The sequence below is a fragment of the Oryzias latipes genome, chromosome 13 (assembly GCF_002234675.1).
Source record: "Oryzias latipes chromosome 13, ASM223467v1".
Taxonomy (NCBI): domain Eukaryota; kingdom Metazoa; phylum Chordata; class Actinopteri; order Beloniformes; family Adrianichthyidae; genus Oryzias; species Oryzias latipes.
In genome coordinates this window covers 1,121,244-1,147,431 of record NC_019871.2, presented here as the reverse complement: position 1 = coordinate 1,147,431, position 26,188 = coordinate 1,121,244, and the positions used below count along the sequence as shown (strand labels likewise).

The following is a 26,188-nucleotide window of genomic DNA, read 5'->3' as shown; positions in this document are numbered from 1 at the left end:
CTTCTGAATGTAAACATGTGAACAAGAAAAGAATGTTAACTGGTTTTGATCAAATAAATGATGTTTTTGTTGTTTGACCTTTAAGGCTCTGAAGGTCAAGTAGCCACAGGTCATCACCACAGTCTTACAACGGTTCCTCCTAAGATGATTCCGTGGAGCTCCAGGACTCGCTGGGATCCGGTGTGGTCTGCGTATCTCAGGATTTCCTCTCTTCCTTTGTGTTTCTGCACGTCTCAGGGCTGCCGGGTCAAAAGTCCACTGGGAAAATTCCTCGGCTAACATGAAATTATTTGCCCTCTAACTGAATTAGAAGCATTTTTCTCAGATAAGCGGAACAATCCCATCCATTCATGCGTCTGTATCGACCTGGAGCGGTTTCCTCCGTCCTGTTTCCACGCGCAGAACCCGCCTCGTCTGTCCAAACACACGCACGCCATCTTTACCGAACAATGCACAGATTGAAATCGGATTCCAGCGCCGTGGCACGGATGAGGCGGCATCCAAGATCCACAACACGGAAGTGCTTGTTTCTCAAGACGGGAGGAAAGTCTTTCAGCTTCTGGGCTTATGTCAGGAAGATTAGCATGAATTTTTGTTCTTCCCAGGACTGTAGGAAGAGGAAGATTAAGAGCTTTTGATTTGGGACAATCGTCAGCAGCAAAGCTGCAGGCCTTTTGGACAACATCAAAAACCTCCATCACATCTGCATCACTAACAAAAAGATGTTTTTCTACCTTTTTTTAAACACATCCCTTTATTTTTTCCATCAACACGTGCAAAAACAAAAAAAGTATTCAAATTGAGCTTTTATAAAAAAGGAAATGCACAAAAAAAGTTGACGATGGCATTTAACCATTTCATTCTTTAAGAGAAACATCTTTACCGCTGAAACACAAAACCTTCAGGATGAAGACAAAGATGCCTTCTGAACAGCTTCAGCCCCACGAGGAGAGAGACTCACAGAGATGTTCTTCAGCAACAATGAAAAGAAAAATAGTTACACAAAGTCAGAAATGACCAACAAAATCCCACATCGCCTTTCAGTTTCTGTCCTTATTTATGAGGAGGTTGCATCGATTTTACAAACCGCGTCTGTCCTTTATCCAGAACCCGGGCCTGAAAGACCCACCAACAGAAAATCTGGAGATTTTGTTTCCTGAAAAAAAAGTAAAAAGTAAAGTCGACTCTAGAAGTTCCTTCCTCCTGCTGATTTGAAATAAAAAAAAGAAAATGCTTTCAGTCTGGCAAAGCATCAGCCTGAGGAAGCCACGCTTCTTCTTCCACTAAACGCTCAGCAGGATTATTATTATTATATACTGACTGGAGGAAAAAAGGATTCAAAAGTATGAAACGGTCTGAGACTTTTTAATGTTGAGTAACATTCACAGGACAGACCGGTCCCCCACTAAACTAAGCTAAGCTAAGCTAAGCTAAGCTAAACTGCTGCAACACATTTCAGAAAACAAACAAATGTCAAATGTAAAAAAATCTATTGGAAAAAAAAATCCATCCAGTGAAATGTAGGACTTCAGGGGCCTTTTGAAAGAATGAGCCGTTAGCTTAACATCTGACTGACTTTGATCATTTCAGTTTGATACTAAACTTTTATTTTGCTTTTTAATTTAACTGATGTGGAAGTCAAACTTCTGTTTTTCTTTTAACCCGGAGGACAGAAGTTTGAAAAATTGGTGACAAACTGAAGACCATCCCACTGCTGATGTTTACGTCTTTTACTCGGTTCACTTTTGATTTGGATTTTTGCTAAATAAAATCTTTTTTCCTGAGGAAAAGTTTCCTTTTGGACAGCTTGTGTCGGACAGACCCGTTTATCCTCTACGTTCCTTTAATCTCAGAAGCAGCTCATGGATCTAAATAAAAATAAAAAGGAGGTTGAAATCCCAGAAGAAGAGCTGCTTTGGTGCTCTGCAAACACGTGAGCCTCAAAAGTGTTGGACCCCGGTCAGTTTCTCTGCCCCTTTGACCCTTTGGACCCAAATGTCTCCAGTTCAGGTAGGCGGGGGTCCGTTGACGTATCTGAGGGTGAAGTGGAAGGTCCCAGGCATCCTGTTGCTGTGGTGGCACGGCGCCTCCATGCTGATCAGGACCAGGCCGCCCAGCAGAGCCACGGCTGCGGCCAGGAGGAGCCACAGGAGGCGTGAGGAGAGCAGGGAGGAGGAGGAGGACGAGGACGAGGACGAGGAGGAGCTGCTGTGGGACCCCACCGTGGGAGCCATGGAAGAACACCTGGAGAGAAAATGAAAACAGACTTTGACGACCAACCCAAAAAACACTAACTTGCACTTTCAACTTCTGATCGTTCATCATTTTACTTTTATCGGATTACACATCCTGGATGTTTTGAAGTTTTTTATTATCTCAGAAGAGTGGAAGGACCACAAACAGACAGACGGACAGACGCCCCACAAACCAAACTCTGGCCCTCGTCATAAATCCGCTTCACTCTGCAGGTTCAGATAGAAGACCTGGAACATCTGAAACTTCTCACCTCAGTTCAGGAAGGAGACGCGCGGCTTCGTCTCTAAAGAACGCCTCCTCCTCCTCCTACAAAGCAGAGCATCTGTTAACTTTTCTCAGGAGGCTGTTGAGGAACTCGAAGAAAGAAAAGAAAAGTCTGCCTGCAGCAGCTTTCATCACTGCAGGTTCTCAAACACCACCAAGATCCAACCGAAGAAAGTCCGCCTGTGATCCCCCCCCCACACCCCTCCACTCACCTGATCTCCTGACAGACCGTGAAGCTTCCAGTCACGCGAGGAAGCTTTTGGTTCCAAGTCACGTGGCGACGAAGGAAGGAGGACGTCGTTTGGTTGCTGCGTGATGTCATGGCGATGCTGGCGGCCGTCCAGGTGATGATGCAGCTCCAAAGCCTGAACACAGCAGACGGCGGGAAATGAGGAGAAAGACCTGACATGGTGAGAATAAACAGTTGCTAACTATGATGTTCTCCAGCAGGTTTAATTAACTAGAACCTCTAACATCTAAGCACGGCTGGTTCTTCACAACTGTCTTCAGAGCTTTCAGATGTTTGATCCACGGTTGGGACTTGAACTTCAGAACAGATGAGATCTTTTTCAAAGCTCAGTCTATTTATCCACCACTATGGGAGGGGCAAAGGTCCCATAGTGATACCAGCTTTTTCATGTATCCCGGACAAGACCCCAAAAAAACTTGTGAGGATCCAATTTCTTGATTCTTTGAAGTAGTGATCATCTTTGGAAGAGTGTTTTCTGCAGAGACATTTGAACGAGTTGCTGTGGATGGGCGGGTCTCCTGGCACCTTCCTGTCTAGTGTGACGTCAACGATACAAACAAACCATCCCAGATCCATCAGGCCACAGCTGGGCAGCAGCACAGAAATATGCACACCGCATCATGAAGACTGCAAATAAAACATCGGTTTCTGAATTTAAAACCGTCCAAGCAAGTCAAGAACCTGTAAAAACACTAGAATGTCAATTTCATTCCGTTTTACTTCCAGGTTTATTAGAGTTTCATGGAGACCTTGACCTGACTGGGTAAAAAAATATTAATAATAGTAATAAGTCCTACATGTCTCTGTGACCCTCAGTCATGAGAGGAAAAACACAAACAAGAATCAAACTAGAGGATCTATTTAAGATTTAAGGCTAAATGCTTCGTATGTTTCCCATAATGCATCTCGACCAGTGAACGTGTCACTGTCACTGAGGTGCATTCAAATACAACAGGATAAATGTATATCAGAATATTAAATGGGGAAGCAGCCAGCTCGGGCCCCCTAAGGGTTCCACAGGGTTTGGTGTCACTGATGAGAAAACTTTGCTTCCATTTATGACAGAAATGATGAAGCAGAGGAATTGACTCCAAACTGCTGAATGATCAAAATGATTATTTGGCTTCACTTCATCCTATGAGTGCAGATATTAAAAACATGGAAACTCAAAGAGATGTGGGGAGTTTATAAAGCAAAAAAACATTTTATAAGTGTGGGAGGGGGGGGGCAGAAATGTCTTGCTAGCTTAAACCTTCCTCTGGTTCCCTTGTCACATAGGGGGGGGGGGGGGGGGGGGTCGCTCTGGGAATGTCCGTCCCACAGCAAATTAGTCAGAGGCAAAGCTAAGCTGCATGGAAACACTGCTAGTTTCCGGAGTTTCTCCATCACCGATCTTAGTTATTGATTTTCTGTCGGCTTCCATTTGTTTTGTACTTTATAGTTTCTCAGGTAATGACCTCCTATTAGGAAGCATCAATGCTGTTAGCTAGTAAAACCTCCTTAAATCCAACCGTCTCCCCCCATGCAGAGGAGCTCATCTCCGCCCCCCCACCAGCTCGTCGATGGGCGTCATTTTTGTGTTTCGTCAGCGTGAATCAGATCGGGTCAGGCAGGAAAACCGATCAGCAAAGTACAGGGAGGCGTTGGAGCGGCCCCCCCCCCGGGTGATGGCGGCTGTTAAAAGGAAGCCAGACTGGACTCATAAAACAAGGATTTATTCTGCAGCTGCAGAGGAGAGGAAAAAATAAATAGATGCCTCCCCCAGCAGTAAAAAAGGGGAGAAATAATGTCTGCGAGGAGGGGGGGGGCTCCTATTAAGGAGTCATCTTTACAAAAGTTGGCAAATTTGATTACAAAGAGCAAAATGACTAAAGTAAAAAACATAATTTAACAACTTTTTCTGTTGTCGTTGACTACAACGACCCTCGTTCCTCGTTCCAGACATGATGTGAATCTTTCCAGGTTATCCGGGTCGACTCCCGATGGAGGGAAGTGATCAATACATTTGAATCAAAGGAAATCTCATTCTTATAGTTACTGACCAGAAAAGCAGAAGATGTTCTTTTTAGCGATATTTGTCATTTTTTAACGGAAAAATGCCTTCAGAACTTCAGTGATGTCTCGCATGGGGAAAAGATTGTGAGACATAAATCTTCCTTTGGAGATCAGAGGGTTCCTTTCAGAACAAAGCTGGAGCCCCAAGGGGAAGCCCTGAGCTCATGAGGGAGACAGCAGCTCAAACGTGTCACCCCCACCCTCAAAGAAATCTGCTCTTCTTCTGCTTCTCCTTGGTTCTGTGGAGTCTCCCACAGTTTGTCATCTCTGCGTAAAATCCAAAACCAAAAGAACACGCCAGGAAAGAAGATGGATGCATAAAAACCAGAAGTGGATTCTAGCTGGAGTGCAGAAAAAACTGGATTCTGCGACCCAGTTGGTTCACCGGATCAGCTGACTGACTGACGGCGTGCTTTGGAGGTCCAAACCCCCAAAACCACGCTGGCCTGGCTTGACTTGTGGGACCGTTTACCCACCTCCTCGTCCCCGTTGGTCTGCACAGCTTTGGAACGCATCTCTGAAGGGGCGGAGCTTTGAATTTGAAGCCACGCCTTCACCCGCCCATCACCGAACCGGAGCGGTTGGGAATCTTTCCGGTCAGGAGTGGAGGTCCAGGGGTCCTGGCAGTGCAGAGCCTCCTCCTGCTCGGCGGGAACTGGCAGGACGCTGGGGGGGTCCGGCCATTCTTCAGAGGTCTGCAAAGCGGAAGAGTTTGAGGAACCGTGAAGCTCAGGGAGGATTCTAGTCTGACCATCTACGACTGTCTGCAGGTTTCATTCTGGATTATCAGGATTTGCTGCATTCAGTCTTTCTAGGGTTAGATTACCAAGTCGATGTAGAAAAGGGGTTTAAAAAAATCTTTGTTCTACTTTTAGCTTCTTTGCTCAGAAGCTCCTGAGAGAGAAAATGAAGACGGTAAAGAGATTAAATATAGAGATTAAATGATAGCAAATGCCAACAGACATGAGACCACAAGGCCAATAAAATAATGTTTAGAATGATTTATTCCCTAATTGTGAATCAGTTTATTTTATCACAGTTTGAACAACCAATTAGAATAAAAAAAACCTTTATAACTCAGTTCATCTGCATCTACTGAATAGGATTTTCATGCTGGTTGAGAGACTCTTTCCTTCTGGTTGATCTGCCTCTGCAGTCACACGTTTGGACGGCGTCGACTCACCGCGTCTGCTTCCTGGTTGGTGATGTCAGAGAAGGCGTCCAAAGAACTGAGGTAGCTCCATCGTTTCTGAAGGCCTGAAAGATGCAAAACAACCGCAGGACTTGAGGGTCCAAGCGTCAGAAAAATGAACTGAAAGAACTTTTCCTGCTTCTTCTTTGATGCCAAAAATCCTTTGCAGAAAGAAAACGTAGAAAGTAGAAACGGGATGATTAGAGTCTAAAGATCGGGTTTTTACACACAGACTGAAGCGGACTGAACCCCACGATCCAGCAGCTGCTCAGTAGAAACGCCCCCCCCCCCAGCAGCACCATAAACAGCAGGAAGAGAGGCGGGCGGTCCGCTCTCCTCCCTGTGTTCTCCTCCTCCCCCGGGTCCGTAGACCATCAGAGGAAACCGGCTCTGCTGTGGATCCGACCAGGACTGAAAGTGTCCAGAACCATGATCCGTAGACTGACCCGAGCCTCTAAAGCTGCCAGAACCTTTTCTGGGTCTTTTCTAAAGATGGCTTTGAGGTGGGGCAGCAGCACTTTTATCTGCTGGGGGGTTCTGTTACCCAGAGAGCTCAGTTTGCAAACAAGCTGATGTTTTGATGAACAGACAGAAGGTTTTCTAACTAGACTGGTCTGGTTTGGTCTGGATCCCGTCCTGAGCACGAAGACCCGCTCCAATCATCGATTGATCGATTTTCAGAGACTTCTTTGAATTCAGATTGTTTAGCCACATTTAAAAACCGTGTTTTCTACGTCGATTTGAATAAAGAAAAACTCAGAAATTCTGTTTTTATGTTAATTTGTCTTGATGTCAGGAAAACACCATTTTCATGGGAGCGGGTCTTTAAGCTCTGACTGGTGTTGGTCAAAGGTCGCCATGGAGACGACCCTTTGACTCATTTGACCCAATGAGCCTAATCAGCCTTTTTGTCCACAGTGGGTTCAGGAAGCAGCTCAGCTCATCTTTGACGCCTCCCATCCGACCAGAACTCCACCGGAAACAGATTCAGTCCAAAGTTTCCCTCCTGGAGATCCTTTGAACCAATCAGAAAGCTGCTCTGAGGTCAAAGATTTCAGCTTCCCGGACAGGTTTTTCATCTGGAGGGGGCCCTGGAGGAGCTGAAAGACAGAACCCGTTTCTCCCCGGTGTCTGTGGTGTCAGAGGGGGGAAGGCCTCCTACCTGTGCCGGCACTGAAATATGAAGAGTCTGCGTCATCGCAGGAGAGCGAGCGTCCGATGTCGACTGAGGGGTCCCACTCCAGCCCCACGTGCTCATTGGTGTGGGGGGGAGGAGAGGGAGGGGGGGGAGGTCGGTCTGAAGATGGATGATCAGACGGTCTGAAACCTGGAAGTTCATGTTTAGTCTTTACTTCAGGAGGTTCCACTTCATTTTCCAGGGTCTGGCTTTACCTGCAGGAGGCTCCTGAAGTGGGGGGGGCTCCAGGCTCCGTTTCCTCGGTCCTCCTTCCTCCTCCAGCAGAGACTCGGAGGGACATCCAGAGTCTGAGGCCTGGGGCAGGATCCAGTCCTCCTCAAACACCTGAGGGAGGGAGGAAGAAGAGGAGGAGGGGAAACGTGTCACTTCCTGTCTGGATGGCTGACCTATGACCTTCTACACCAGGTGACATCATTTTAATACTTCTTTTCACACTTTCTTCCTCTTTTTCTCTACTTCCAGATCAAACCCCCCCATTTAGGGTTAATGTTGTCACTTTAGATGAAATATTTCATTTTCAGGCCTCAGCGGTGGCTGCTAGCATAACGTGACTACAAGCCCCCCCCCCAGTGTCTCTGACAGAAGTAAAGAAGGATCTTGACTCATGGATGAGACGCCTGACCTGGTCTCCAGATCAAACTGTACATTTTCCACAGAAGAGTCTGTCTTTGGTGATCTTCCTCATCCATGAGTGTTTCTCGTGTTCATCGTTGTGCTCAGTCTTCCGTCGGGGGTTTCAGCCGACGGGTCTTTACATGAATCCAGTTTTCAGCCGTTCAACATTTTTGGGTCGGTTTATGTGTATTTTACCTGGTTTATACACAATTATTCCGTAAATCTAACGCAATTGTACATCGTTTTTGTGAGATGCAAACGCAAAGTTGTGTCATTTCCTCGTCGGTTCCACCTAACAGGCTTTTCACGCATGAACCACCCGTGTACAGATCTGACATCACGTGTGGACGGCGCACAAACCAGGTTCTAGTTACGTGACCGTCGCACGGGTCACGAATGAACTGCATGTAAACGTCTGGATGATCACGCCTGCTTCACGTTCTGCATGGATGGCACGCTTCCTGTGTAGTTCTGTGGTCTTAACATGGTTCACACAGGACCAGTTTTCATCCCTGCCATGCGCTCATAGAGTCACGGCCTTGAGGTTGCAGATGTGCTGAGGAACCGGTTTTTATGGTTCAACTCCCTGACCCAGAATCCAACGGGGGGGGGGCTTTTTGCCCCATTTTCACGTTGTTTTTTAGACTCAGCCTAACTAGAAATAAGCAGAGGTGTTTTCGTCTTCAGACTGACCTGCAGGGAATCTTTAGTTAGACAAACGGTGTCCTCAGGCCTCATGTGTGTTTTTTATACATTTATGGAAAGTTTTACAGTCTTAGATGCAAAATTAGTTCAACTTTAGAATTAAATGTTGTATTTTTAGCCCTGGTTTTGTGACAAAACGAGCCATTTACTTCAGCTACTGTTTTAGGGCTGACAGCCACTTTGTCTTCAAGGTTTTTCTTTTGGGGGGGGTGTACCAGTCTCATGCTGAGAAGTCGGGTATGTGTTCGCCCGATGTTGCTGTAGACGTGGCTGCAGAGGCCCAGCAGCTCCAGCAGGCTGCTCTCCACCAGGTGAGCGTCCGCGGGGTCGCTGCGCTGGATCAAGGCCTCCCCCCGGTACAGCAGGGCGTTCACGCGAGCCGAGTTCTCGCACACGCACTCCTGGAAAGACTGCACACGCAGAAACGTGGCGCAGCGTGCAACACGGTGAAGGATGCTTACAGGGTTTGAACCAAAATAAAAGTACTGACCTGCAGCAGCTTTAACTTTTTGCAAGTGCTTCCTGTGAGCTGATCTATGTCTGTCAGACGGACGTCCATGTCTGCCAGCCAGAGTGAAAGCCCCTCCCTCTGTTCTTCAAACTCCTCCCACTCTGCAATGAAGAGCTGAGGACATCACAGAATAATCTTTAATGCACATTTTAGGACAGGCTGCATCTCGTCAGTCATTAAGATGCACTTAATGCTGCAGATTAAAGTGCGTGTAATGATTCTCATGGTTCTCCTGGTTCTGGACCTTTAGTCTTCCTAGGATGGATTCAAGCTTGGCGTTGACTTCATCCCATCGTTGGCCACATTCCCGAACTAGAGCCAGCAGCCGGGCCTGCATGGTGCCCTGAAACAGGCGGGTCAAAGTTCGGTTTCTCTGGGTCAAACAGTCCAACTTGATGAGCCAAGATCCAGCCTCTGTTCGCAGCCGCTGGACACAAAAAAGTGAACACAAAAAAGTGAACACAAAAAAGTGAACACAAACGTCAGTCAGGCTGATAAACAAGAATCCATCAATATTCCAGCAGCTTCCAAGGCCTGACAGCAGATTTTGCTTTGGCTTGAATCCTACTGTAACGTTTATTCGGGGGGGTTGTGAAATAACTTTGGGGTTCCACAGAGCTCTATACTAGGCCCCCTGCTGCTTCCAATCCAGATAGTTCTAGTTCAAGATAAACCTTCACCTCATGACTTCCACTTCCTCCACTCCTCTCATAATGACTGCAGAGCCTCGTAATGGAGAGTAATCCTGGTCTGTTTAGACACTTTTAGAAATGTCGGATGCAATGGAATCCCCCAGCAGAAACCCTTGACCTACTTCATATTCTGATTTCCTGACTCCTCCCACTGTCGTTCACCTGGATCAGGGGAGTCTGAACACTAAGAAACTGTGAGGGCCAGGGCGGCTAAAAACAGAACGAGGACGCGGGGGGGCTGATATTTACTAAAAAACATTTAGGAAATAGTTCCAAGAGTTTGATTTTCTCCATCTGTTCACGTAGTCCAGCTTCTCTTTGGCCTTAAAGGTTATGGTTCAGGTGGTGCAGTGGCCCTCTTTTCATTGGCTCACCTTCCATCTTCCAAACCCACTTAGTCCCATTTAGGGTTGCTGGAGCCTATCCCAGCTACTGGACGAGTTGCCAGCCCGTCACAGGGCCACACAGAAACACACAATGTTCAGATGTGACCCTCTAGCATGTCATACCGCAGTCCTCACCTCCAACTTCCACAGCTCCTCTTTGGCAGAACCGTGGGTGAAGTGGGCGGAGCTCAGAGCAGCGACGGCCTGCTCTGTGGACCGCAGCCAAGCATCCAGATCGGCCTGTTCGTTCATGAACTCCTGCCAGAGCCTCCACCTCCGCTCCACCCTTGAGGAGGCACAGAGATGGTCAGACAACCCGCTCACCTGAAGAAACATCACGTGTGACCAGTGGGTACGCAGAAGGGAAGCGGTTCCCACGGCAACCACTCACTGTCCGCCTGTTTGAAGATCTCCATCTTGGCTGTGGTTTCCCCTCATTTGTTTCTCTCCAAACAGAAGAAGCTGCTGGGAAAGATCCAGGAGGAGCTCCACGTTTCCACCGTCTTCAGAATCAAGGTCATCACTGGTGGGAGGAGCATCTCCATCATGGTCAAAGGGGGCGGGCTCTTCTCCAGGCATGCTCACCTCACATCAAGGCGGCCTGATGGGAAATGAAGAGTTTAGGAACAGTCGATTATTAGGATTTAGAGGAAAATCCATGAAGGTTGATCATCAAAAACATCGAATTCTGAGCTTCCCATTCATGAAAATGACATCATCACAGAGGAAGCAGTTACTGGCCGTTATCACCGCCACCAAACTCTGCTACCTGAGGCCTTCAACGGCCGCTTATTGCTTATTCATGAGTCAGCGTGGATCTGCGTCACAACGACAGCAGAAAGATAGTGGAGCGCCGGCGGCCAGATTTATGCTCCTGAAGGGCCTCACAGTCACTTTGTGCTCAGTCTGTGTGTAATTATCTGCTGATTTACGCTCACTGCAGCTGATCACACACTCCGGTCCGTCTGTGACTTACAGGATCCATCTCTTCAGCGGGAAATTGCTTTTAGCTCGGCGAGCAAAACCCCCGAAATGAACTGAATAGGTCCATTAAAAGGTGCTGCGGTAGAGACACAGCAGATCCAAGCTGCAGGGTGAAGATTAAACGTTTTACGAGAGTTAACTCGTATTTGTTAAAGACGGCCGAGCAGCATCTGTCTTCTGAATCTCCTCAGCAGTTCCTTTCAATGGAAATCAACCAAAGATGAGGTGAAAAAAAGGTTTTCAGTCTGAGATTATGACAGACCAACCTGTTCATGTGGCTCAGACGTTTTCATGCCGTCAATCTCAGAGTCGAGGGCAGATTTTCCAAAAAAGTCCCAAAGCCTTTATCACAGTCGTCTGGTCCTACGGTGCTGCACGCTCTACATCCTCCTGTCATGTCATCACTCTTCCTCCTCCTCTTCTTCTTCCCCTGAGGCCGAAAACACTCCATGACTCACGGAAAACTGCAGAGTTTCTGCCTGAGAAGCTTCGGCCTCCCAGACTCATAAATCAAGCTCTCCTCGCGTCCCTGAGGAGGCCCTCCTCCAACGTCCACAGAGACGGCGCCTGTAAGTGGCGGTGTGCTGACACGTCCCGCCACAGCGGCGAGGCCAAGGCTTCAGCCCTGCACCTCCCAGAGGCCACACAGACCCAGGTCTGAATCCTCAGAGACGCTTTCACTCCGTCTGTGTCCTTCTGTCTTTTAGAAAGGAAACCAAATGAACAGAATCCTGGTTCTGACAGGAAGTAGAACACAAAGAGAGGGACGGAGAACGCCAACATCCCAAACAGGAGCGCGCCTCCATGTGTCCTTAGGGGGTGGAGCCAGGGTTCACCTGCACCTGCTTTGTCTTTGTTCTTTTACAGTCTGCGGGTTGCCGTAAAATGTTTGCCGTGCTTGTGAGCGAACAGGGAAGATGCTCAGTTAAATGCATTCTGTACTTTCACCACTAGGTGTCCCAAAAGTGCACATTCAAGGAGAAAAATCTTTAAAATGTAACTTTTGATCGTGTTTAAAAACACCTGACACGACCTCTGAACCAATGAGGAGACACGGCCGTCAGACTCTCAGGTGAGGATGCCGCACAACCAAAAACACGCGTGCAGCGTTTGGACGCCCAGACCAGGTTTCCCCGCTGAGCGCAGACACGATGAAGCTTCATTAAGCAAATGTGAGCAGACAGGCATAGCATCTTCATCTTCTGATGAGTCACTGCTGCCTGCAGCTGAACAGACACACACACACACACACACACCAATGGCTCCATTGATCCCCGTCCCGTTTATTCTAAACGTCTCTGATGAAGCTCTGAGCTCAGCTTCCTCTGAGGATCCAGCATCACAGCAAACCTTCATCTCTTCGTCTTCCTCTCTGTTGCGCGGAGTTCACAAAATAAATTCTAAAAACCGATTTGCGTGGTCCGTGAACCGATTCTCCGTCCGTTTGATCCAACGGACATTAAAGTATCCATAAAAAAATGGAGGAAAACCCAACATGAGCTGAAGATATTCATTCAAAACTCAAAATTCAAACAGATCTTTTTAATAGTGAAACGGAAAACTAACTTGTGAATTTGAGCTGATTCAGTAGTTTGGTAAAGTTACCCATGATGCCCTGTTTTCTTAAGCAAGGCAACACATTAGGAGGTAGAACAGTGATGCACCAAATCACTATACTAACTCAACCGTGCTGGGGGGGGGGGGGGGGGGGGGGGGGTTCCACACTGAACTCACAGTCAAAAATCCGAGTCAAAGACCAGAATATCTGGATTCAGTCCAGACCAGGACTGAGACGTCGTGTGTGAAAGCTTGAAGTTCTGGTTTTTACCACACATCCATGATGCCCGTGAACGCATCGCTGCTCCTCAGAACAAGCATCAGCGTCTGGACCGTTTGGCTGACAGCGACCGAGGACGTCCCACAGACGACCGTCCTGCTGATGGTGGAGCAGCCGAGGGGTTCGGACCTCACATCCTGGAATGTTGGCGTGAGTCTCATTTGTGGATCGCCGTCATGTGACGATGTTCCCAAAACCCCTGAGGAGGAAGACGAGTCCAAAGGCGGGAAGAACCGTCACTTTCTGAGATCAAACTCAGAAAGTTTGTTTTTCTCTTCACTGATCTGGACTTTCAGGTTCAAAATGAAAAATTTTTGATTTGATTTTTCTATTTTAGGAGTTTGTTTGGTTTTTGACAGAGCAAAACCAAAACAACAAATGAATTCTTTGAATGTTGGACCTCAGAACCCTTCGGCCACAGCTTCCTGTTTGTCACGGCGCCGGCAGACAGCGGCAGGCAAATCTGACCACAAGCTGGTCGCTTGTCTGCAGATAATCAAATGTTCCAAAGCCGCAGGTTTGCTCAGGTTTCACAGCAACCAGAAGGTTCTGAGATTCCTCTGGTAGAACCCGGCCAACTCCAGCCGTTATCCCTGAAGGTCTGGATGATTGACGGGACCTGAATATCTGGTCTCAAAGCAGACCAGACCAGAGTCTGAAGGAACCTCACGTTATCCACCAGAGAGCTGCAGATCCAAACCCGTCGGTGGTTCTGCTCCTAAAAACATCCTGACTTTATCTTTGGAACTCAGTCGGTTCTTCAGAACTGCAGTTAGACCATCATCATCAGACTTCATTCGGAACCCGGTCCAGAAATGTTTTCAGAAAGTTCCTTTAAAGCTCCATGAAGGTTCTAAAAGAATGAAGGTACTAAAGAATTTCTGACTCTGAATTTCGGAAGGTTCCCTGACGTTCTGTGTCGGTAGGTTCTCTGATGGTTCTCCCATGCTCTTGTTTCTAAAGGTTCTCTGAAGGTTCCCCGTCGCTCTCTGATGGTTCCATGGTTCTCTGAGGCGGAGCTGCTGCTGTTTGCTTCCTGACTCCTGGTTCAGGGATTCTTCTGATGTATTTTTAACGATCAGAAAACTCTTTAAAGAGATCAAATCTTTATTTCAAAGAATGAAAACGTTCCACTAAAGGACCTTTTTAAATCCGTGAAGCCTTAATGAAACCTGAGCTCGGGTCAAAATAAAAGAAGAATGACTGGGAGAAACCGCTTTAGCTTTTTTGTGTTAACAAACTCATTTAAAGGATTCAGATTGAGGCCGACAGGACTTCTTTGCTTCACTTTCTCTGAGTCACTGTCGCCACGACGACCGGCTTTAATCACCTCCTGGTCTGAATCTTCAAAGTGCAGATTTCCGTCGTCATTCGTGGAGAAGATTAGGTTCCAGAGCTTTGGAGAATTTAGACGAGGAGAGAAAATCTGATCCGTCTGCTTTAGCTGGAAACTCAGGACTTTAACTTCTGACTCTTAAACTGAAAGTAGAGCACAAGATGCTGCGTTCAAGGACTCCTTCCTGTTTCCAAACTCTTCTGTTTGGGGTTTGGGGTGAAGATGCTGCTCTGCTGCAGGAGGAGGAGGCAGCATCTCATTGGTGTAGAAAGAGGAGAAGAAGCAGCACGAATCCTCAAACCAAGCCTCATTTAGCCCATACGCTTCAAAAACAGCTTTTTACTGAACAATAAACATTTTTGAATCATGATTTAGTGTTTGAGTTCGTATGCAAAACATGGCATTGTATCCTAATGGTTAGTTTTGCACTGTAACTTCTGCTTGAGCTCAGAATCTAAATCATCCCGTCTCTGCAGCACCAACCAGAAAGCTGAGACTGCAGGGCAGCAGGTCCTGGAGAATTCCACCACCTTCCTCCTCCTCCTCTTCATCCCTCCTCAGAACAGCAAAACCTGAATGTGTTCGGTTGATCATTTATTTTTGCCCGACCCCCCCGCGTTCCTCGGCTGATGCGGTTCAATCACGAACCCAAACACTGAGCCGTTTTCCCACCAGAAGAACCGGTTCGTCTGACATTTAAACGCCACAAACTAAACACGAGCTCGCCAACGTTTCCCTCCTCATCCTCTTCATCCCGCTGAAGCCCCCAGAGTCGGGCCATTGTCTCCTCTGGACAAAAGCTTTCGGGCAGAGAACAAAGGCCGGCCTGTCTTCCTCAGAGACACACCGAGATGATGTCAGTGAAGAAAAGAGGAGAAGAAGAAGAGAACGTGAAGAAGGTGTCGGGTTCACCCCCAAGGACCTGGCAGACAAGAGAAGGTGGAGGAGCCGCCGCATTGTTCTCCAGAACACCGAGCTGCTGGTCGATCTTCTCCAAAGACACGACGACGGATGAGCTGGAGGGCCTTTCAGTCTTCAGGGAACCGCACTTCCTGAGAGAATCCTGAGAGAATCCTGAGAGCCTCAGCGGATCCCTGGAGCTTTGCTGAAGCCAGACTTCCGTGCCGTCTTTCCGGCATGTTCTACGCCGGATGTAGCTCCTCCTCTTCCCTCCAAGAACGCCTCACCTTGAACTCAAGATCTCCAAGGAAGGACGCTCATTCCTGCTGCCTGGTTCTCTGATCTCAGCCTTTTATTCACAACACGGCTCAAGGTCACAGGTGAGGGGGAGGAGCTTAGCGGAAGACTCAGCTCTTCACCGGAACAGAAGAAAGTCCACATCGGAAGAGACGCTCCAACAGGCTCTAAAAACATCCATCATCTAGTTAGAACGTTATGATGTCATGACCTCAGTGAACGGAGAAACGTCTGAAACCATCAAACAATTATCTAAACTGCAAAGGAACCAGAGATGAAAACCAAAGACTGTGTTACAGAGCCAGAGTTCTGCAGAACTGAGAGAAGTCTGAAGGTTTCCAGCTAAACATTGGCCGAATCCCTCAGAGTCTAACCTCTTTGAAGCTTCAGGCTCCAAAAAACTAAAGACCTGCAGGATCGGAGCGTCGCTCAGAAGGTCATCGGTAGCAAATGAGAGACGTCTGCCTCTGTTGGGGATTTCTTCCTGATCTACGACAAAGTTTTTGTCTCCATCGTCGCCGTTTGCTTTGTCAGGACAGAAAAGCCTTTAAGGTGATCAGTCGGTCACTTTCAGAGATCCACAGTGGTGATAATCTGGTCCAAAGTTGTCTGATTAGAATCATCTGGAACGTTGGGAATAAATCGGACTATACCAATGCCCTCCGTCTATTGACTGAATATATTATGAGAACCGGAGCCAATCAGACACCCCCCACCCATCCCACCCCCCCACAGAGAATGACCTGCTTCCGGCTCCAAACCAATTCATTCGCCATTTTATGGCAATATGGACGCCACCATGTGGGAGCCAGACGACGTCAGTGAGCAGTGATTGGTCCAAGTCGGTTTGCGTCATTGTTTCCTTGGCAGCCACTCTCACCAATCAGGAGAGAGCTTGTTGGAAGGCCACGACCCCTCCCACTGGAAAGCAGGCTACGTAAAATCTGACCAACGTTTGGAGCTTGAGGATTATCAAGAAGATGTTATAAAAAAAGGTTTCAGATCCAGATCGGTTCTTCTGACCAACAGAATGACTGACAGCTGTTTATTTCTCTAAAGACGTCTGCGGGGTTTTGGCTTCTTGGAGCCACTTCCTGTTTGGAACACCAGGGGGAGGAGTCACTTAGTCCAGTTCCCATATACTGTCAATGGTTCCGCCTTAGAATGACCTCGATCATGAACTAGAGCTTCAGAAGGAAACAGAATCTCAAACGTTTAATTTTACAACTGAACACAAACGTGTTGGATGAACGGGTCAGGACTTCTCCACACGGATCAGCTGATCGGAAAGGCCTCTGAGGGAAGCTGCAGACTCTGGTAAATGAAACCTGAACGCCCTGAGACTGCGAGGGCCACCTCTGAGGTGTTTCTGTGAAACCTGAGCTCCAGCGCCTTGTTCTCACAGGTCCTCGTCTTCACGATCACGTCTACCCATCCGACACGCCTCAAGCCAAAGAACCAACAGACGCTTTCACCTTTCAGGACTTGTTCTTTACTAAATCAGACCCACAAAGGGAGGTTTTGGGTCCGAACATACGTCTTCATTTGGTCTGAATGTAGAGGCTGAGGATTCACCAGATTCTCCTGAACCTGGTGAATCCTCAAAAACCTTACAGAAGTCAAAAGCAGCAACATGAGGAGGAATTAACCAGTAGATGATCTGAGGACCAGGACACGAATCTGGAGACTGGAAATGACTTGTTCCCAGTCCAGAAGGGACGTTCCACCACTTTCCAGAAAACTGGCCAGATCAGCTCAGTGGCCTTCTGGTAGAGTGTCCACCCTGTAACTGGAAGGTCGTGGGTTCAAACCCAGGCAGAGTCATACCAAAGACTTTAAAAATGGGACCCAATGCTTGACACTCAGCATTATGGGGTTGGATTGGGGGGTTGAATCCACCAAAATGGTTCCCGAACGCGGCTGTGTCTGCAGCTCCCCGCTCCCCCAGGGGAGGGGTCAAATGTGGAGAACAGATTTCACACACCTAGCTGTCGGACTTTAATTGAATTTAATTTGAACTCTCAGGTTGTGGAACCGGCAGCTGCCAAAAGGCCGAGGCCTCAGAACAACAACCATTAGTTTCACTTCGGTCTGCAGCTTCATGAAAAGCGAAGGAGTCTTTATGGTCAAGTATCATCTGTGGACTCACCTGACCGTTTCCTCACACCTTCTAAAGTCCAGAACCAATGAGGTTCCGTCCCAAATACCTCCTGTAGCCACAGTTCAACAGACGTGTTTTTGCAGACCTGGATCCGTGTTTTCTGCTGAGACCCGCCTGCTGTACGTGAGCCTCAGACCAGAACGTGTGGCGCCGCAGACGCCGTCAGCCATAAAGCAAATGCTGCTGAGATAACAGAGAACCAACTGCAGGTAGGCATGGGGGGGGTCATAAAGATCAACGCTTGACTTATAAAGACATAAAACTCTGCAACCGCTCCGATTCTCCTCATTCATCCAGATGTGCCTCCGTTTTTATTTTCTGAGACTGAACGTTTCTAAAAAGGTTTTCACATAAAGAGACAGACACAGGTGTGTTTTTACATCCATGTTTAAGAGGAACAACAACTCAGCAGAAGAAGAAGCAGAAACTCCAGGGGGGGTTGCAGGTTCGACTCCTGAACCCGCGAGGGCCTTTAAATGAGTTGGCCGGTTTCTCTGCAGAAGCGCGTGCTGTGCGTCACCGTCACCATGGTAACGGCGGGCATGCGTTTCCTTCTTTTCATTCTCAGAGCAAACAAAACGACAATGTGCACGCGCGTGTCCACAGATCACGCGCGTGCACAGCTAATCACTACCTGTTTGGCTTACGCCCAAACTACTACAAACGCCCGGGTTTCTGATCGGCTTCGCGGGAAAAAGGACCGTCTTGTTTGGTGAAAGCAGCGCAAAGAGTGTCGGGAAAACACCCAACAAACAAACAAAAACAAACAAACAAACAGCTCGCTTAGAGGACTTAGGGATGCCGTTTCCGGATCTGACTGAGGAAACCCTCACCTGCGAGTGGACTCACTCAGGTGACTCACGGACTTCCGCTCGGTCCGGAGGAGAGCAGCCGAAGCTCCAGAATCCCGGAGGAGGACTTCCGTTCCGCCAAGTTTTCCGCTTCAGTCAAGAAGAAATCATCTCTGCGCGGCGGAGCAGGGCTGTGGGAAACCTGAAACTACCTGCTGCAGGTACCTTCCAAGCCACGCCCTCCTCCCTCTCGCACTCGCACACCTGTCGAGAGTCACCTGCATCACGTTCTCTGCTGCGTCCCATTTGCCGCGTGCGTCCTGCTCCACCTGCTGCTGGAGCGAAGCTACGTCCCGGGACCTCCGCCTGCCGGGGAGGCGGGAAAAGGAGCCGCTGGCTGCCGGGACGCGGCCTGCAGTTGAGTCTTCACCAAAGCATCCGGATGATTTCTGGAAACACTTTTTATTCCATCATTGACATAAACATCAAAGCGCTTTCTTTTAACCCCAAAAAGGTTTCAAAAGTTTCATCGCTGGCTTAAAATGACAAATTCCTTCAGCTCTAAAGTTATTCAGATATCATTTGAATATTTGGAGCCAAACACCAGTTTCCCCCGAGGATTCATAAAATGAAAAAAAAAAAAAAATCTTTATTCATGTAACTCTTTTCCTTCAGCTCTGTTCAAAGCGGGAATGTGACGCACCTTCAAGACGGCGCCTTTAGCCCAGGGTGTTCACACTGGGCAAACAGGGAGGGGCTTCTTCTTCTGCTGCTGTTGTTTTCTCGCGCATGTGCGTCACTGACAGTTGGAGGAGGTTTGGTGTGAAAGGTCAAAGCGGTGTAAATCCGGTGAATCTCGCTCCAGACTTTTTCTTTCACAGCTCCATTCTGATACGTGAAAGACTCCCAGAATTCCGTGTTCAGTTATGAAACTCTGCCTCATGATCAATGTGCCACTGAGTCCTTCCAGAGAGTCTTCAGACGGTCGTAGAAACGTTTGGAGTTAAATATAAAATGAAAAAGTGTCATGTTTTTCTTACTAATATATTTTTGATCATATTACCAACAATTAACCTGAAACTGTCCATCAACTCAATTCTAAGTAACACATTTAGTCTTTTTTTGCTGCAGGAATCACAAAAAGTTTGAGATCAATCTTCATTTTTTAATCTCACAAACTCATAGAGACAAATAAAAGTGTAAATCTAAAAACAAGGCAAAGTCAAAACATGGCGTGAATCTTCTGGATCGCTGCTCTTTAAAAACAAACTTTAGCTTCATCATCTGAACAAAAAGAAGCGGTAAGAGGAGAACTGATGCTTTATTTAAGCCTGAGCGGTCCATCCACGTAACAAATAGTCTGTTTTTTGTGATCCAAACCTGAAAAACTAACAAGAATAAAGCACTAAAATCTGATTGAATATGTGTTTCTTTTGTAAGCGGGTTAATGGCAGACGAAGTGTGCGATATCAGGAATGAAGCCACGCAGACGACTGGAGGATCCGTCTTCTCTTAGCACCAAAGGTTTTATAGATTTCCTCGTGTTCTCACTCTGCAGCGCCACCTTCAGGAGAAATGTTCTCAGATGGAGTCAAGTCTCAGTTCCTGCTGTCAAAGTGTCCTTGACAGACACTGACCCCCCCATAGCTCCATCAAAGTGTTCCATGAATATACGGCACTGACCGCTCGTACTTTCAGAATAAAATCCCCGTGTTTCCTGTGTGGTTCCAGGCGGTTCGTCCGTCAGTACCTCCACTCTGAAGCTTCTGAACAGGCTGTGCTTCCTCTCTGCTGGTTTCCATGGGACTCTGGAAACGGATGGAAGCTTCTGCTCATCGGTGGGAGGTGTTCACACCGAGGAGGAACATCAGCGGACTCTGATCCCTGACAGAACTTTCTGGAATATCAAGGAATTCCAGCTCCAATGTTAAAGCATGACCGTGCAGAAAGAGTCTTCACCTCCAATCTTAAGGCCGAGTGACGACTGCACCATCTCTCCTAAATACTTCTGAGCTGTTGAAGGTCCACCAGGACGACTATTACCCTGATTCTGTGGTAGTGATCTCCATGAACCTCCTTCTCCTGAGCTGTTAACCCTTGTGTTATCCTAGGCACTTTAACATTGGGAGTGGGGTCATCTAGACCCACTAGACAGTGCTCTGAACCTTTTTTCTTCAATGATTTGTGATCTTCACTGGTGTCCATGGATTACATGAAATCTTTCCACCTTTATCCACCTTTGTCATGGTAGGGAGAACACCTCAATGGAAGGGGGGGGGTCATCTAAGATAGCAGTAGGGTTAAGCAGATTCCCTCCTGCTTCTCCCACAGAAACCTCCTCCTGCTGTTTCAGACAAACGAGTTTCCACCCCGACTCACCTGTGAGAGAGAGCCGACTGGTGTTTGTTTGGCTTTCACGTTCCAGTCCGGGTCGGTCCATTCAGAGACCCGATCCTCAGAGCTTTGTGCTGCTGCGGCCTCTCTGTTCACATTCAAAGTCTTTTCATGGCAGTTCTGCGTCCTTTGTTGCTCGCAGACGTGAAGGCACACGCCGAGGAGGGAAAAAACGAAGACATTCCCAAAGCAAAAACTCTCCCAAACATTCAGGAGATCCAACATGAAAGGCCGTTCTCTCCTGTGACACATTCCCACATTTTCCATTTTCCTGCACCAGTGGGTCCAATGAGGACCGTTTTTTTTGGACGACAAGTTTAACTTTCATGTACGAACAACTGAAATGTCTCATGTACTAAAATATATTCTGAGCAGCATTGGAACTTCTAACGTGTCTCCTTTAGCTCCAAAAATGGGTAGAAAGAGTGGATTCTCTGAAACCACTCTGTGTCCCACAGGTTCATCTCAAAGATTTGCGTATAAATTCAGCCATAAAATTATAGCAAACAAATATAGTTTGAAACTTATGTTTTGAAACCATGATGGGTTGTTGAGGTGTAGCGGTCAGCCACATGAGCATGTCCCCACCAACCGAAGTTACCTTTTCACAAAACTGATCAGAACAGCCAATGAACACGTGTTTTTCTGCTAACATGACCATTTGCAGATTTAGGTTCACTTAAATAAAAACGTCACCATTTTTTCACGTTCCTGGTTTTTGTTTAACCCCGTGACAAACAGACTATCAATCCCCCCTTTAAAAGAAATAATAGTTCAGTCCAACTTCTTCAGCAACCAGGAAGTGACATCAGTGAATATTTTCCCGCTTAAGCTCTGAAGACAGCTAAGTATTAGCCTAATTCTTTACCCATAATTCATAGTTTGTTTGTCAAGCTCAACCTTTTACCTCTGTTGCATTCATAAATGATATTTACTGTTTATTGTTTGGGAAAAAGAAAACAATTGTTTTGTAAAATATATTAATTTCTTGTTTTCCTCGTGCCGTATGCCTCCGATATCCTAGCTAATGTAGACATGTGACAACCTTTAGCGTAAATATTCGACCCCGTAACAAAACACACTGTCACGGCAACACATTTCACGTCTAAGGTGGGAAAACTTATTTTCTCAGATGTTTAATTAGTCCTTAATATGATGCAATGTTAAGAAACGCATTTGTTGGGGGTAAATTTTCAGTCACCAGAGAACCAAATATACACCGAATTCAGAATGACCCAAGTGTGTTTGCTTCAGTGATTTGGAGGCGGAGCATGGGTAAACCAGGTGAACTGTGTCATGAACATGCGCCTTTTCATCGCTTTCCGGAGGTCAGCCGCCGTGCTGGTGGTGACTTTAATTCTCGGCTCCAGCAGTTGTTAGGCCAACCGGCGGCATTTCTTCTCCTGAAGCTGCAGAGTCACGGCGCGGCGATGGCGGTCTGATGACAGCTGACGCCTAGACCCATGGAGATGCTCTGAACGCTTCGCTGAGCAGAGGCAGCTCAGGCTCTGGGGCCCGAGGTAACGCTGGCAGAATGTTCTCCTCTGAGGACAAACAGAAATGCCATTGGCTGAGGTAAACTCAGTGGGTGGAGCTAAAATGCACTCTTTCATCAGTGGAGTGGAGGGTCATGTGTTTCTGTGTCAGGAGGTCAGGAGGGCGTCCCTGAATCAAACTCCAAGCTGTGGAAAGGCTCTGGTTAAGACAGCAACATTTTTATCAAAAATTTTGACATCTTAAAATAAATAAATAAATGAAGCATTTTTAGAAACAAAACGTGATTTTCTTCAGAAAATATCTACAAAATAATCTTCCCCGAACATTTTCAGTCTAAGACGATAAAGCATAAATTGAAACAAACCTGCGATTCTGTTCCAGCTCAGACGGCACATAGGGGGCGCTGTTACTCCGTCTGCACATCAGGAATGTCTCAAAGGTCAACGCTGTGCATTTAGGAAAGCCTACAAGTCACCAGTTTACCCGCAAAAGTTAGCATTTAGCATTTTATTTTGAAAGTCAAACAAGTTTCTCAGTTTCCAAAGACTTCCTGTTGGCTCGATTCAACTTGCGCAGATATACGTGATGAAAAAAAAACGTCTTTAAATCACCAGCACTGCATCCTGTAGGCAGTCCCTGCACCACTTCTGCGTGGTTGCCATGGCAACAAAACAGGACAAGCAGAAGAATTGACTTTAGAAGGAAGCCTTTTAGGAGGACAGAGACATTACGCCGCACCGGAGGAGTGTGTCTCCACTGCAGTTCTCTACACTGGACCTCTCTGCGTCCTGATCCAGGTCTAACTGCTGTTCCTAGTTCTGTCACCAGGTGGCAGCACTGTTCTGAATGGAAGAAGTAAAACAAACAAACAAAGAAGTCTTCAGAGCTGAGAGTGGTTTCAAGTTTTCCTCTGTGTTTGTTAAGGGTTGTTTAGAGTTTGTTTTGTGTTGTGGTTCCACCAAAACTTTCACTTCCAGCTCCAAGCTGCTATGAAACCAAACAGAGGTGGAGCCGACGCACTTCCCCGTGGAACCACTAGGTTGTCATTCACTGCAGTGGAAACTGGCTTCAGAGCAAAGCAATCATCACACGCTGCAGCCACAACTCTGTTTTATTCACCTGAGCAGGCAAACATCCACCCAACTCCACCATTTGATCTCAGATTCCACATCAGAACGGGGGGCTCGGCCTTTGGTCGATGTTCCTGTCCAATCAGGAGCTCCAAAACCCCATCAGTGGGCGTGTTCCAACATGGACACATGTGTTCGTTCGGGGGGGTGGTAAGAGGTGTGATGGAGCCGAACACCCTCAGAAATGAAAACTGGCGCAGACACACACGCACACGCACACGCACACACACACACACACACACACACACTGACCTCCTCACCTTTCCGCCTCGATGCCCACTGGTCTTTTGTTTGGTGAACGCAGCAATGACACGGCCATTGTCAGCCTGTCATCCAATCAGCACCTCTATTATGACACAAACCGGCCAATCAGAGCGCCGTGTGTTCGCTCAAACGCACCAATCAGCAGGAAGAACCCATCACTCCCACTGGGGGAGTTTGAACTGGACTCGTTCTTTTGTTGCAGCTTCACATGGCAGGACTGTGATGGCGCGTCCCGACCTTTACCGGTACATCCCATTCAACCTTTGAAACGACAGCGAGGGGGGGGCCGCTCGCCACGCCGACCTGACGCGCCAACGGGACGCAGACACACAAAGGGTCAAACGTCCTGGTTGGCTGTCCCTGCTGTTTACAGCTGACATTTTCACCAAGCAGTCGCTCTCCACGGGAGTCGTCCTCCAGCTGGAGGCTGCAGAGACATCATGATCTGACGTTTACCCTGAAAAAGATTCCCGGGAAAACCCAGAGTACACCTGGGAATAAACGGGATCATGGTGAGAACAAAGCTGTGTGTCTTCAGCTGAAAACCGCAGCTCAGGAAGAAGAAACACCCTTTCAGGAGATTTGATCCGCATGGGACAAAATCAGCTGATGAGATCTAGACTGAAAGGAAACCTTTGAGTTCTAAAGTCCTAGAACTGAACCTTGAGGAACACCACAGTTTATTCCTGGTCTGGGAGAAGACTGGAGTCTGACAGCCTGCAGGGCGTCCATTAAAAGCGGACGCCTAAAAAAGAAGTTCCGGTCAAATCCCCTGAAAGTTCTCGATCATTGCGCTGGCCAGAACGCCATTTGGTAAACGGAACAACAGAAACTCGTGTTTAAAGAACTTTGTTTTTATTTCATCACAGAAATTGTTTATTTGTGGATCCGATCAGAGTTCATGGTGGACATTCCTCAATAAAAGCGATCTGGGGAACCACAGAAAAGACGGATCAGAGATCAGAGATTGACGGACTCAGCGGGAGCGACCGACCGTCCAACGCGCCTCGTCAGGCACGACCCCAAACCTGTTCTGTCCCGCAGCCGTTTTCACAAATCTTCTTTCTTTCTGTGACTTTGAGGGAAAATTTTGCCCCGCCACAGACTCAAAAACAAATTATTATGGGATGGCCGCAGGACTACAGCTTGGCGGCCATTTTTGAAATGATTTTGACATTTTTCCACAATGTGGGAAAATAAAAAACTTCTGCTCGAGCGATCTTCACGAACTTTCACACAAACGCCACCAGGTTGAGCCTACAACCACAACGTCAGTTTCATTGACCTTTGACCTTAGGGAGAGGCCGCCATCTGGAGTTTTCCAGAATAAATGACCTCTTTTGTCGACTACCTTCTACAAATTTAAACTCCTCCTTGGGATTTCCATCTATCGCATCCTAACTCCTTGAGCCTCTTTGGGAAGCTTATTGGGAATAATAGTGGCATTAGAAGTTTGTAGAGACGCTGTTACCATGGCGATCTTGTATAAATGGCTTTTGTATGTTGCTCGCACATTTTTAGCAGGTTATTGAGGAAATGTAATACACAAGTTGTTGCCTGAAGCTGAACAAAACGATATAACACATGAAATGAACATATTAGAAATCTGGGCGTGGTCAACAAAAAACCTCTGTTGCTAAGGAAATCCAAAAATTTACTTTTGCCGATTTTTCTAAAAATGACATGGACCTGTTTGTTACCTCCAGAAGATCACAACATGAAATGGTTGCTATGGAGATAAAACCAACAGAAAAAAGTAAATTCATGAATTTGTCAAGTGCAGCTCTGAGCAGGGGGGCAGGGGCAGTAGGGGGGAGACACTGATTGGTTGTAAGATCAGCTGTGCTGAAGTCAAAATGTCTTCTGCAGCATCAAAGCGATGAACAATGACAGATTCAGGGGGGATTAAATCCTAATTTTATGTAAAATCTCAAAGATGTGAGCGGGCATCGATGGAGATCCACTGAATCGGACATCGTGAGGAAAACAGCAGTGAGGGTTTCTCCTGTTTAGATCCACTGAATCCACTGAAACTCTGTTCCACAGTCAGAGCTGCAGCCCTATGTTTAAAGTGTCTTTATGTGTTCTGCTGGTCTCCATCAGCTCATTTATTCTCTTTTCTGGTTAAAACATTTGTCTGACAGAGTCATGGACATCTTTCCATCCCATAAACTTTCTCTTCTTTGGATGAATTCCTGTATTTGAAGCTGTTTTTGCTTCTGCCACATCATCCTGGAGTGTTGAGATTTCAGCGCTGAGAGGTTTCACGGAGACTCGCATCCTCTTCTTCAGCTTTGAGAGGACCTGAAGGCTAGAGGAGAAGATGAAGACCATCCAGAGACCTTCCTCAGCCTCAGATGAAGGTCAGACAGGTGTCTCATGGCTGTCTGCTGACGCTCGGGGAGATGAAGAGCAGAAAGATCCGCTTGTTTTCTCAGAGCTGACCGGAAACAAGCCTGCACATTCTGATGGC

General features: G+C 47.2%; 1 protein-coding gene across 2 annotated transcripts; it reads right to left on the bottom strand.

Annotated features, from left to right (window-relative positions):
- Positions 1 to 889: 889 nt before the first annotated feature.
- LOC101171760 (nesprin-2) lies at positions 890 to 19,724 on the bottom strand. Of its 2 annotated transcripts, none has more exons than XM_020707991.2 (13): positions 18,473 to 19,724; positions 10,516 to 10,725; positions 10,260 to 10,410; positions 9,291 to 9,473; positions 9,026 to 9,160; positions 8,751 to 8,945; positions 7,410 to 7,539; positions 7,180 to 7,314; positions 6,009 to 6,082; positions 5,302 to 5,520; positions 2,733 to 2,885; positions 2,507 to 2,562; positions 890 to 2,244 (listed from the first exon to the last, which is right to left on the bottom strand). In XM_020707991.2, the coding sequence occupies exons 2-13, from the start codon at positions 10,701 to 10,703 to the stop codon at positions 2,007 to 2,009; spliced, it is 1,857 nt and encodes a 618-aa protein (XP_020563650.1). In that variant the 5' UTR covers positions 10,704 to 10,725; positions 18,473 to 19,724; the 3' UTR covers positions 890 to 2,006. The 2 variants fall into 2 exon arrangements, with proteins under 2 accessions (XP_020563650.1, XP_011480467.1); XM_011482165.3 differs by having other exon boundaries at positions 7,180 to 7,344; positions 18,473 to 19,723.
- Positions 19,725 to 26,188: the final 6,464 nt, after the last annotated feature.

Coding starts and splice junctions, on each gene's coding strand:
- LOC101171760 (XM_011482165.3), bottom strand. CDS start 10,703: ATGCCTGGAGAAGAGCCCGCCCCCTTTGACCATGATGGAGATGCTCCT. Junction 9,474..10,259: donor AGGAGCTGTGGAAGTTGGAG/GTGAGGACTGCG, acceptor TTTTGTGTCCAG/CGGCTGCGAACAGAGGCTGG. Junction 7,345..7,409: donor ACTTCAGGAGCCTCCTGCAG/GTAAAGCCAGAC, acceptor ATGAACTTCCAG/GTTTCAGACCGTCTGATCAT.